The following is a 13141-nucleotide window of genomic DNA, read 5'->3' on the forward strand; positions in this document are numbered from 1 at the left end:
TGGGGGGAGCTCCAGCCGGGACTGCTTTAGGCACTTGAGGAGTGAGCTAGTACATGAAAGACCTCTCTCTCTCTCTCTTCCTCTCTCTGTCTCCCTTCAACATAAACAAAAATAAAGAAAGGTACTACTTCCACTAGAATATCTCTTTTAAAAGATAATAGAAAAGAAAAAAGAAATGTAACAAAGCAGACAATGCATCTTTCCATCCTAGGAGGCAAGCGCCAACTGTCATAATGCTACATTTGTCACTCCGTTCTCTAGAGGGGCAGGCTGTTGGTAAGCAAGGATGTCTGTGAGCGCAGCAGAAGAGGAAGAAACGAAGAACAAAGATATGTTGGTGTGGCAGGCACTGTGGTCACTTCTCAGGCCCTTCCTCTTGCCCACCTCTCAGTGGAGGTACCCAAAGAGCCCCTCTCTCCTCCAGTCACCTCTGCAGCCCTAACAGCCTGGGGAACCAGCACTCCCCAGAGACAAGGCTGAAGGCCCCAGAAAAGGGCCTCAATTCTAGAGCAACAGGAGACACACACACAGGAGGAGCCTTCTCTTTCCATTTTGGCAAAGTCTCCTCCTCACATGAGCTGAGCTATGGAAAGACTTGCTGACTAGAGGTGCAGTGACAGGAAACATCCAGCCTGAGGACAAAAACTCAACATGCTACAGGTGCTGCAGCAAAGAAAGACACCGGCCTCTGGCCTACCTGGAATGATCTATAATCAAGCCATCAAACTGCCTGGAAATACCTATCCCCAAACACACAACGAATGCCATTCCTAGCAAGCTGCTGTCCACTGTCCTGGCACTCCGCATTCTAGAACACAGAGAGGACGTGTGTTCTGGATATCCCACAAACCCTAGATAACTCAAAAGAAACTCAAGAACAGTGCAGCCAATAGGAGCAAAGTATGAATAACCAATGTCAAACTCATCACGTGAGGCCTCGCAGTCAGCTCCTCGGCGGGGTAAGAACCTGCTGGAACAATCCCAAGACGCCTCAGCCTCCAGGTCAATTTTACACACATGCCAACCTTCTCTGGAAAGAATTTCAAAAATGCTCTTCAGTGAGAAAGTGCTTTTGACTTACCCTACAGGCACAACTCCAGAGACCATGGGAACCGCGAGGACAGTTTCTCGTATTTGCAGAGCAAACGTTATTTCTGGAGAGGTTGAAAATCTCGCTTTGTGTTAAACAATTACTCTTTGCAATATCCTGTTGAGAAGGCAGGGAGTGAAGACAGAGAAGCCGTGGGATTCAGTGCTCACCCAGAAAGCACAAAACACAGCCCCACGAGACTGCCATCAAGCCAGCAGCGGAGAGCTGACAGACATCTCCGGGGCGACTCCTGCGCGATCCCCCAGACCCCCTCGTTCTGAGGATTCAGCAGCCCTAACAAGTCACCACTGTGCTTCACACCCCCAGAAACCAGGCTGGGGCACAAAAAGGACAGAGACTTCGAAAGCACGTGAAACCAGCTCGTTCAGATCACTGTCATTAAGGCATCCCCGTCACCGTTCCATTCCTGAACACTCAGATGAAAAAGGCAGGAAAGGAGAAAAAAATGTGAGAAGATAAATATCTACGTATGTATATTTATAGGTGTATATATGCACATAAAGGAACACAGGCATGAAATTGTATTATAAATGTACAAAAAATATAAAAGTATACAAGAAGCACTATTTTCAAATAGCTTCTATAAAGCAAACAAAAATGGACTGACCAGAGCAGCAGAGAGGAAAGATTTTATAAGCAGGTCTTGAGTGTTGACTTTTCACTGAGGCTGTCAGCATTGTATTATTTTTTTGATAAGGCATACTATACACTCTCTCAGAATAACTCAGGGCAGCATGGAATGAAGCCTCATCAAGCCATGAGCCTTTGAGGGGGGCAGTGATGGCGAGCTGCAGCGCACACCGTGCCACACACTGACAGGGCACTGAACTCCGCTGCCTCCAATCGCTCATCAAGGTGACTGGGGAAAAATAACAGCAATGACACAAAAGAGCTCATATTTCACCTACGAGATCATTTTTAAAAATATTTTTTATTGCAAAGTCGGATATACAGAGAGGAGGGGAGACAGAGAAGATCTTCCATCCAATGATTTATTCCCCAATGGCTGGTGCTGTGCCAATCCAAAGCCAGGAGCCAGGAACCTCCTCCAGGTCTCCCAGGCGGGTGCAGGGTCCCAAGGCTCTGAGCAGTCCTTAACTGCTTTCCCAGGCCGCAGGCAGGGAGCTGGATGGGAAGTGGAGCAGCTGGGATTAGAACCAGCGCCCATAAGGGATCCTGGCGCGTTCAAGGCGAGGACTTTAGCCACTAGGCCACCACGCCGGGCCCTAGGAGTTCATTTATATAAAGTTCTGACATAGCGCCAGAGCAAATATAAGGCAAAAGTTTACTGTAAGAATTGTGGGCCATTAACTGTGACAAATATACCAATGTGAAATGTTACTCAGAGGAAGGCGTGAGGTATATGGGAACTCTGTATTACTACTACTTCACAATGACTATTTGCAAATTTAAATCTACTCTAAGAAAGAGTTGAATAACATATCCTGCAGGCGCAGGACCTTGACTGAGGGCTGACTCCTTGATCTCAACAGAGTATCAGAGCAAGGTTTCTGTAACTTCTGCAAATAAAATAAAATAATAAAACCATAAAATAAAATAATGGTGATGGTGTGGAAACCTCCATCAAAGGCTGCCTTCCCAGAAAACATGATTGCAGTCACTTATTATTACATAATAAATCATCTTAGAACCTCGAGCTCTTGGAGTAAGACAAAAACTGCTGTTATCACATTACATCTCGAGGTCTGGCCTTTGGACATGGGTCAGCTGGGTGCTGCTCAGTGCGGGGCTGACAAAGACCACTCAGCGGTCTCCAAGCAACAGATGAGCTAGCCTGGAGGGACCCTTCCACAGACAGCAAGGATGGCAATGCCGGCCCAGCCCAGCTGCATCTGTCAGACGGGACACCTGCATGTGGCTTCTCCCCTTGGAGATCTCAGCACAGCCAGACACGTAGTTTGGACTCCAGGAGTGCACAAGATAGAAACAGCATGATCTTTTATAATCTGGCACCAAGAGTCGCCGGCTGGCTGTACCATGTACTAGTCAAAACAGTCATATGCCAGCCCAGATAAAAGGGAAGGGCACTTTGCAGCCATGATTTTAAACCATCTCAACCATACAGGCATAGACTCCAACACTGGAAGCACCCAAAATGCTGTGAAAATCATGAGTCTTTCCCTGATTTCACTGAGTAAGTCACCAGAATTCCCACACAGCCAGTGAAAAAGGAGTCAGGCAGAAGCTATTTCAGAGAGAAATAGCACCGAGAGAATGAACTCCTAACTGCCTGCTGTACCTGCTCAGGACTGGACCAGTCTCCAAGCACGTGCCAGGAACTCAATCCACGTCTCCCACACAGTTGCAGACACAGCTGCCTGAGTCTTCACCGCCTTGCTGTCTTTCAATGTTTTGTGTTATCTTACACTGATGCAGTGGTTAGACTCCCTCTCCGTGGCTCCCAGTCTCACCTGAGTGCACACGCCTCCACTCCCCTCACCCACCAAGCGCAGACACCTAGAGGGAACACAGGCTGGCCTCGGACACTGCTCATGTCTCTGCTTTGCTGCATGGGTGATTCTAGAGCAGGCACAGACAGGGAAAGATCCATCTTCTCCAGAATTCTTGACGCCTGACATTGTGGCCTCACGATGCGGCATCTCCCCAACACCCACAGCAGCGGGTCTGAAACCAGCGTCAGAGCCGTCACCTGGCGGCGGTCCTAGACAAGGTGTGAAGAGATGCTCCACATTATTCAGACTCCGGCCGCTAAACTGACACATTCTGAACAAGACCAAGTTAAAAAGAATCTCTGAGTTAGCTGTGATAGGGAAAAATAGGGAAAGGCATTTGAAAAGGTAAGATTTTAAAGCAAAGGCTTAACCAAGTGTGATGTTTAAGAATTTAAAGCACGAGACTAGGGCAGAAAGGATCATGACACTCCTAAATTGGTACTATGAAATGCACGAAACTTACTTTCTATAAATAAGTTTACATACAGAAAGAATTTGAAGCATGCAGTCCACTTCAGTGGCTATAATTAGAAACTCCTCTCAGATTTCTGGACCACCCCTACAGAGATGTGCTGTACTCACTTTAACTCCCTTTCCATGAAATCCTACTAGATAAGAGAGCTTACTCTTAAAAAACATCTCAGCCCCTGGCTTGTCTTTCTTCCATGGTTCCGTTATCACATTTCGTTTTAATTTATTCATGTTTCACAGACGTTCCCCCAACTCTGGCCTTGGTGTTTACTACCCTTGTCTTTAGGACACTGGCACGACTGGCTGGCTGCTGTTTGCTGTCTTCCGTCAAAGAAGTGAGTTTACTGCGTCCCTGAAGCTGCTGGCTCCAGCCCTCCAGGGTCTGCCCAGCGCGTGGGACAGCCAGACGCTATCTGGCCAAAAGAACCAGCCACTGCAACAGCATATTAAATACACTACAAGGCAGTTCTTGTGAATGAAATTTTTATTTACACACTGTATCTAGAAGCAGATACATAAATTCTTATACAATTGATTTCCAAAACTGTGCAAGAAATTACTATAATTTGTTTACAAACCAAAACACATATTAAAATCAATGGACTTTGGATAATTCGTTCTGTGGTGTTCAGTACAAATGGTACACACCTGATCTGAAACATACAGAAAAACTGTAAACTACAGCAGTCTGGACTGCAGTATGATTTCATGGCACTCCAGTGACGGTGGAACACACTTCACCCGACACAGGTGCTGCTTAGACAATTCTGCGGATTTCTCATCCTCTCTGGGTGTAGTCTGAATCACTCCTCAGAAACAGCCTCTATGCCTTTGGCCATATTGCAATTAAGAAAAAGGGTGTTTATAAAAACGTTCCTTACAGGAGGAGACAAGTATTAAAAGAAACCAAATGTTTGATGTGTAGCGTACCACTACTTTTAGAACTTGACAATTCCTTACGGAACTGCCTGTTGTTCCTCATTAGAGTATCCAACAGAACTCTCCTGCTGCAGCCTGATCTCATTTTCCCATTAAGACTTCACATTGGGTGAGAATCAATTAAGATTTAAATGCAAATATATTATTTTTTTGAATCATTCATAAAGCACTATCTCACACAAAATGTGAAATGTAGCTAAAACTGGAATTTCTAAAAACAGAAAGATTTAGATTTGTAGCACTAGCAGAAACATTGTTTAAACCTATTGAAAATCTGGGATTTTTAAAAATCCGGTTTCAGAAATACTGGCTCAGAAACGGTAGAGCTGAATTTCCTATGGCCAATGATTTAGGCTTTTGGCACAATGTTTTCAATAGCAAGTTGGTTGCCCTGTTTAGCTGGTTTCCTTAAAAGCTATTTTTAGTTCTTTGATCATTTCCTGTGATATTTTTGACCTCCTACACCTTCAGATTATTGCACCAAGTAGAGAGAGAACAGTTTTCCCTCGACAGAAAGAACAAGAGTTATTTTTCAAATGCTTTCTACACCTTTCTTAATATTTATAAAAAGGCATAACAGTATCCTGCAGCAAGCCTAGAAACAGGCCTCAGGCCACATCGTGCTTTGTAACGAAGTATCTGAGATTTAAAAACGGATTCATTTATTCCGGCAAATAGAATTCACTGCTGTTTTTCTTGCCCTCAGCTTGGATTTTTAGAAGCACTCTCAGACTAGGTCCATATCTCCTAAGCTACTTCCCTACTGTGCCTGACGATTCCTCCAAACCACAGCATGAAGACTTCTCACTTGTCCTGCGTGCACTACTGGCCAGACTGTTCCAGTACTTCAGCTGGTGCTCGCTACGCCAAATGGCCCTGTCTCTACACAAAACAAGAACCTAATGCAATATACCTTTCTGTTTGCAAGTTCCATTTCTTGGTAAACATTCTGATTTTTATCCATATACTGTCAGAACCTCACAATTTCAAATTGGACTAGAATAGTTAATGACTTTAAATATTTTATGAATACACAGAAATGCACCAAGAACTGGCTTTTGGAATCAGAACGGTATCAAGATTTAATCCCTAAAAAACACAACACAATTTTGATAACATTTAGATGAAAATCAGAATAATCTTGACAGTGGATGGGTAGATCTTAAAACACACAGCGTTTTAAGAAAACGAGGGGAAAAGGCTGTCACCTAAGACAGGTTCAGGGCAGTCCAAAGACGCCTGTGCGCGGGACCTCCGACGGACACGGAGAAGCCAGCTCAACATGTATTATCACACACAGTAACTCTGCAACAACACCCGCCATCTAATATAGATGCACAGGGACTTTTAACTCACCCTAGATATATTTTAAGTTGTTTAAAAATAAATAGTTTTGCAAAAAAATAGTTTAAATGTCTTCCATTAGTCTGATAGTTCTTAATCCAAATAGCTTATAGTGAACACTTAAATTATAGTATTACAGTATACTCCATATTCCATGTTAAGTGAACGCATCAGAAAGTGAAAGCAGTCTATAGCAAGGTACAATCAAACATTCCAACATGAAGCCCCATCCCCCTTCAGTCAAAACACCATGTAGTGACGATGTGCCTTTTCTTGGTATTGTCTCAGCTCTAACTCCAACGCAAACAGAAACAGCTGAGGATACACATTGTGTTCAAGGACAGCTAGTGAGTTTGATCCAAGCTCCTTGCCAGTGTTCAAAGGGAGTAGGACAGAGAAGAAAGGAAGAAACATCTCAAATTAAATGTTTTTACGTCTGAGATGAAAGCGTGTCCGTTTTTAAAGCTGTGTAGCTAGGAACATTTCCTGGAAGGGGCAATCCTAAAACACTATGACGCGGAATTATTAAGTTAATCGACACTCCGCATTTCAAGACAACTAAAAATCACTGGGTATAATGTCCTCACTTCCCCAACATATAACTCAAAGACACAAAATGACTACTCACGCCAGATTATTTAAGACTCAGCTAAATTTAAAAAGAAACAAAAAATCTGTTTTTAAATGGCAGCATAGATGGTAGGCATATTTGATAGTTGCAATAATATTCTCACAGGACACTCCACAATTTTCACAATTTTTCAACTGAAGTCATTGAGGACTGTTTTGAAGTGGGGGAATGAGTAGTCCAATCTAGCACGATGAGATAAAATAATGAGATAAAAAGAAAGCATAAATTCATCTTTAAAACACCGTCTTCTACCCAAGTCAATCGAAAACTTCATCAATTTGAACGTCATGTGAGAATCCAGTTCGTTTGTAAGGATTAGTTGTACAATCAAGTTCACCCAGGAAGTGGTGACTAAGCTGAAGAAGTCATCGGTAAAACATCTTACCAAAGGAAACACCAAAATGATACCATCACAGGAAACTACGACCACTGATATTTCTTTAATAATGGTAAATCATTACGTCTTTATAACTGACACCAATTTGTACCCGAGTTTAGTGATCGAAAAGGCAATAATTTCTAAACTGGTGGTATACATTTCTTTATGATTTTTCAAATGTAAGGCCATTTATTACAATAGACAAATTACAAGATGGAAAAGAAAGCAACAGAAGAAAAATTTAACTTTTCACAATCAAAAAAATTGTCACAAACCTTAAAATAATTTAGAAAAGTGTTATAAAAGATATGTTTCAGATTTGCATTCCATTACAAGATTCTGTCAACTCATAATTCCAAGTAAATCCTTCCAGAACGTGAAATTTAACCCTTCTCAGTGTGCATGGAAACGCCGCATGCCACCATCTTTTGAGGATGAGTCATTTAAAAAGACAGCAATTTTCATTCTCTAAGTTTCATTCCACTTCACTTAGGGTTGATACACATGAAATGTGCTTTGAATGCATAAAAATCACAGTGGATAGCAGCAAAGGTTTGGGGGAGGGGCTGTTAAAGACAATCTGACAATTCACATTGTGACCCTCTGCACATTGGTGAAAGATAATCCACACTGCTACGACCTCAAGACTTGCCTTTGTAAAGAACCCAAATTAACCAGGACACCTTGCAGACACGTTCCCACCCCGAAACAAACTGAGGACTGTTTTACAGATAAAAACTAAAATAGTGATGGCAGCAAAAAAAGATTCTGATGGCAATGAGTCTGTAAACTGTGTTTCAATCTCCTTTCCTTATTCCCAAAGTGCAAGATGCAGGGGTCCCACTCTCTCAGTAGTGCTTCTCCTGTAAGTAATCCTTCATTTTGTTTGGCAAAGGCAGTTTCTGAATTAAGTCTATTCTGGTATACTGACGTATAACAAAGCGACACAGGTACTGCAAAGAACGCACCTGCATGAACCGGGACACGGGATTCGTTAGTCTGACAGGGTAGGTGGCAGATCCAGGCAACCGAGACCTAGAATAACAAAAAGCTCCGTTCTCAGAGTCCCTGATTGAATGTTCGATGAGATCCACTATAGACGTATGTCCTTCCACATCTGGTTGTTCGTAAAAGCTAAACCTACCATTTGAGTGCTCGATTCTAGTGTGAAGTGTTTTGCCATGGGACCGAAAGCTCAAGCTTAGAAGGTAACGGTCATCAGAACTGTCCCGAACGAGAAAGGAGCCGTCGGGCACGTTCGCCAGCTTTCCCTCAGCTTCCCAGCGCGTGATGGGTCCCCAGTACCAGCCTTGTTTGGCCAGCTTTTTCAGCTCCTCCGTAAGGCTTGTCACAACCATGGGACCACTACTTTGCACTGAGTCATAAACTCCTGCAACCCCGGGAGCAGAGTTGGGATCAAAATTCAAATGACAGCGCACGCTTCCGGCCGCATGGGCATCTGTGCCAGTGAGTCCACTCAAGTTCCTTTGGATTAGGTTATTCTGCATCGGAGGTAGCAATGGTGAGAGTGGGGGGACGGCATCAGGACTCACTCGTGGGCTCTGCAACATGACTCCTGTGGTGCCGATCAGCAAGCCGTTGACCGCCTGGTCCACAAAGATCTCCGGGGCGACCACCAGGTCTTGGTCTACCTGACTCTCGTCTTCAGGGAAAGAGCTCCCGCCCACCGGTGGAGGGACTGCAGAGACCTCCATGGGAGAAGAACCATCCAGGCAATAGGCGCGTGTTCCTTCCAGGGGGTACATCCCCTCGTCTAAAGGCACGGTGTACTGAATGTAGTCCTGAGGCATGAGTCCAATCACGACAGGCACATGTTCATCCAGGTGAAGATGCAAGTCCCCGTTGGGAGACTCCGAACCCTTCAGCGTGCTACGCTGCTCTTGGCACACACTTTCAGACTGAAGGTCCTGAAAATCCTTCCGCACACCATTCAGGGCTGGGCTTGGGCTGGAAGAATGGACCAAGGCCTTCACCCGCACCTCCATTTTGATGCACGTTTCCTCAGAGTTGGTGGGCCGAAGGGGCCAAGGCGTGGGGCTGTAGTGGTGGCTGCGCAGGGAGGTGGAGCGGATGGGCCTCGGAGCTCTCCCGTCTTTGAAGACGATGGGTGCGGAGGAGGAGGAGAAGGTGTCTTCGTTGGCAGCGCCCCCGGCGGGTGAGCTGCCTTTGCCTTTGGGCTTCTGTTTGGCAGAAAGCCGCCTCTTCAGGGTGCCCATGAGGCTTTCACTTTTTGATCTGTTCTTCCCACCCTTTTCATCCTCACTGTTGACATCACAGCTGGCCATCTCTTTACCATAGCAGCCTCCAAACAAGGCGTCATCTTTTCCAAAGTCACTGGCTAGGGATGGTGGCTGCACCACCATGAAATCAGAGTCGTCTTTACTTTTGTTCAAGTTGAATGATTTCCGAAAGGTCTTGAGACTAATTTTCTTCATTATGCCTAGTCGCCTAATCCAAGGGGATTAATTTCTCTCTGGAATATTATCCCCGAACATTTGGAGAGGCTGTGATACTGCATCGACGCACTTTCCAGCTTCATTTAAACTTTGGAGGCATTTTCTAAAAAAAAAAAAAAAAACAAAAAAGAAAGAAAGAAAGAAAGGTTCACATTAAAATATTTCCACAATTTTTTTATTCAATTTTATCCCTCAGCCTTTCAACGGCAAAGTGTCAACTCGGGGTGGGACAGGGATTGGTAGCTGCCTAGCACACCAGCTCACTGCCTCCAGCAGGATGGGCGCCTGGCAGTTTGAAGGAAGGGCTCTCAATCGGCCTCCTTTCTATTGGAACCATGCCTTTCCGTTTCATCCTTAACGAGCAGGCCAGAGTTTGCACAGCCATTCTGCATCCCAGTTCTCAGGCACCTGCAAAGCACTCAGCCAGCAAGGCTTGCAGCGAACGGGAGCTAGCAGGAAGCTGGCTCCTCACCACCAGGCCGCGTTAACACTCCTAAGCATCTTTACACGTCCCGCCCGTCGGAGCGCTGTGTCGCGCACCTCCGCCGCGCACCTCCGCCGTCCCACAGGGCACGCAGGATGAAAGCCAACTTCCTCCCCGGAGCTCAGATCCACATGCAAGGAGATGACAAAGCGACGACTATGGATGGGAAGACTATGTCTAATGACTGACTGCTTTTCATTTGGATTTTAAAACAAAACAACAACAACAACAATATTCCATGGCAAATTTTTGCTTCTGGTTCAGAAATAAACTTTAAATTTTTGTGGTACATTGTTCCATATTGCAATGTAGGATTTCAATTTCAATTCTGTAGTCCCTCTAAAAGGGACAAAAATCTGGTCCCATAAGTCATGTTAGCTGATCACAGTAATAATGCCTTACAAAAATATTTTGATTGAATTACGCATAATGTTTTATTCTTCTATGATCGTAGTCTACCACACCAAAACCATTAACTTAGGCTTGAGCAAAACATTAATAAAACTAAGAGCAAATTTTGATCTCCTCCCCAGGTCGGTGCTGCCCCACAACTTAACCGACAACCACAGCTCTAACTCTGACCTCCTCCCCAGGTCAGTGCTGCCCCACACCTTAGCCGACAACCACAGCTCTAACTCTGACCTCCTCCCCAGGTCAGTGCTGCCCCACACCTTAGCCGACAACCACAGCTCTAACTCTGACCTCCTCCCCAGGTCGGTGCTGCCCCACACCTTAGCCGACAACCACAGCTCTAACTCTGACCTCCTCCCCAGGTCGGTGCTGCCCCACACCTTAGCCGACAACCACAGCTCTAACTCTGACCACAGTCAGCGCGTACTTACTACAGGCTGGCGCCATGCTCAGCACTGGGTACGAATATGCAGATGCAGAAATGCCTTAGGGTCCCAATTCAGTAAAAGAGGCAGATACATGAATGAATAAACTGTATTACAAACCCACTGGCAATACAATGATAATACAAGACTCACACAGTATGCTATTGAAGAAACTAAAAATAAGTGACATATTTATAATATTCAGAGTATTGGTTACTTTTAAGCACCAGTTGCTAAGCAGAGGAACTCACTGTCCAGCACCACGTCTTCCACCACAGATGGCCACGACACCCTGAGAGCAGAATCAGACTCGGAGCAAGTCGGAACTCGACCAACTCCACCGAGCTGGGCATGCACAGCAGAGAACCCAGACTGGCAATGCTCTACTTCAAAATGCAACTCAGGGTTAATTCTGAAGAAGCAAAAGTCAATCCTAGAGATCAGAAACCATGAAAAGTCCTGTTAGACACACAGTCCACATGGTCTTTCGTCCCCCCAACACTTCTGGGCAGAGATGCTCTGCAATTTTTAAGAGTATCTATTTTTCTGTTTGCACTTCCAAAAATATATGCCATCTTTTTATAGGCTTGCCATCTGTCTCGGGCCTAAGTAAATGCTCTGAAGCAGATTTACTGCTTTTGCAATTTTAAAAATTTAGGTTTACACACATTTGACAATGTGTACAATGGTTCAAAGGAACACGTTTCAAACATTTAAGCAAAGAATATTTTATTCAGACAGAGATAACAGCATCTTCACAAAGTTCCCCTCTCTTCCAGGGAACAACCCGAGGCGCGGTTTGCCTGTCACTCACTACACCACCTAGTGACAACATTAAAAAGATAGCATCATATCACTATTCAGTCCTTAGTGAACACAACGGCTTCACCGTCATCCCCGTGTTAGCAGAATACTCAGTCTCCCAGAGCAGGAACAGCGAGGCTCCCCCACCACACACATGTGGGCCCCATGACCTGAGCCAAGCTACACAAGCCCTGTCAGAAGCCCCTTCCCTGGGACTCGTGTACCTGGCCCCCGCTGGGCCCAAGCTGACATGACCCGCCTCACCTCAGTGTTTGCAGCCTTATTGCACAGCGTGACCTAGTTTCATCTGCCCCCTGTTCCAGCTCCTGCTGGTGGGTGCTGCAGCCTATCCCAGCCCAGCCTGATTGCTGTCCAAGCCCTAATGTGAACTGGCTGGTGTTACGGCCTGATCTGGCTTCTTCTGCCCCTGTCCTGGTTCTCAGATCTGGCAGTGGGTGTTAAAATGCTTGCTCCAACTGGTCTGTCCCCAGATCTGAGCCACATGTATGCCAGCAGGTACTGTAACCTGGCCTGGTCTGGGCTGCTCCCTGCCTTGCTTCTTGAGCTCACTTGCAGAGGCTGCGTCCCAATGAAGGAGTTTCCCAAGCTCCTCCATCAAGTCTCCTCCCAGTAGCAGTTTTTGCACACATCAGATGGGTCACTGGCCCATCTCCTGTCCTGACAAGAGCAGTGGCCTTGCTCAGCCAGCCACACGTATTCTGGTTCTTGTTGGTTGTTGCAACTCGGCAGCAAGGCCACTCTGGAGTGCAGCTTCCTTCTGTGTGCACCCTGAAAATGTCCACGACGGCTGTGTGGGGCCAGGCCAACACCCAAGGCCAGGCTCAACCAAGGTCTCCCACATACGCAGCAGGGACTCACAGGGTACACGTTCGCATCAAACTGGTATCAAGAGCAGAGCTGGGTCTCAAGCACTCTGCCAGGAGAGGCTGGCATACTTGGCAGCACCGACACTGCTAGGCCAGGCGTTTGCCACCATGCGTCTCTCATTAACTCCAAGTGTACTGTAAAATCTGACACTGCACTCATACATGCTATTGCCCTAGAACATTCACATTTTACATTTTGAAAACTTGTATATCCATCTGTTTTGTAACATTCTGTACTAGTCACATCACACAACATTAGTCCTTCTATCTTGTGGAGAGCGCCGAGCACAGTGGCAGATGCCAG

General features: G+C 45.6%; 1 protein-coding gene across 1 annotated transcript in view; it reads right to left on the reverse strand.

Moving 5' to 3' along the window:
* Positions 1–7405: 7405 nt before the first annotated feature.
* The window catches only part of SOCS6 (suppressor of cytokine signaling 6), a 33409-nt gene continuing 27673 nt past the window's right edge, over positions 7406–13141 (reverse strand). The window contains exon 2 of the mRNA XM_058676827.1: positions 7406–9929. Coding sequence (XP_058532810.1) covers positions 8198–9805 — 1608 coding nt within the window. The 5' untranslated portion in view covers positions 9806–9929 and the 3' untranslated portion in view covers positions 7406–8197. The remainder of the gene's footprint in view (positions 9930–13141) is intronic.

Source organism: Ochotona princeps, chromosome 18, assembly GCF_030435755.1.
Source record: "Ochotona princeps isolate mOchPri1 chromosome 18, mOchPri1.hap1, whole genome shotgun sequence".
Taxonomy (NCBI): domain Eukaryota; kingdom Metazoa; phylum Chordata; class Mammalia; order Lagomorpha; family Ochotonidae; genus Ochotona; species Ochotona princeps.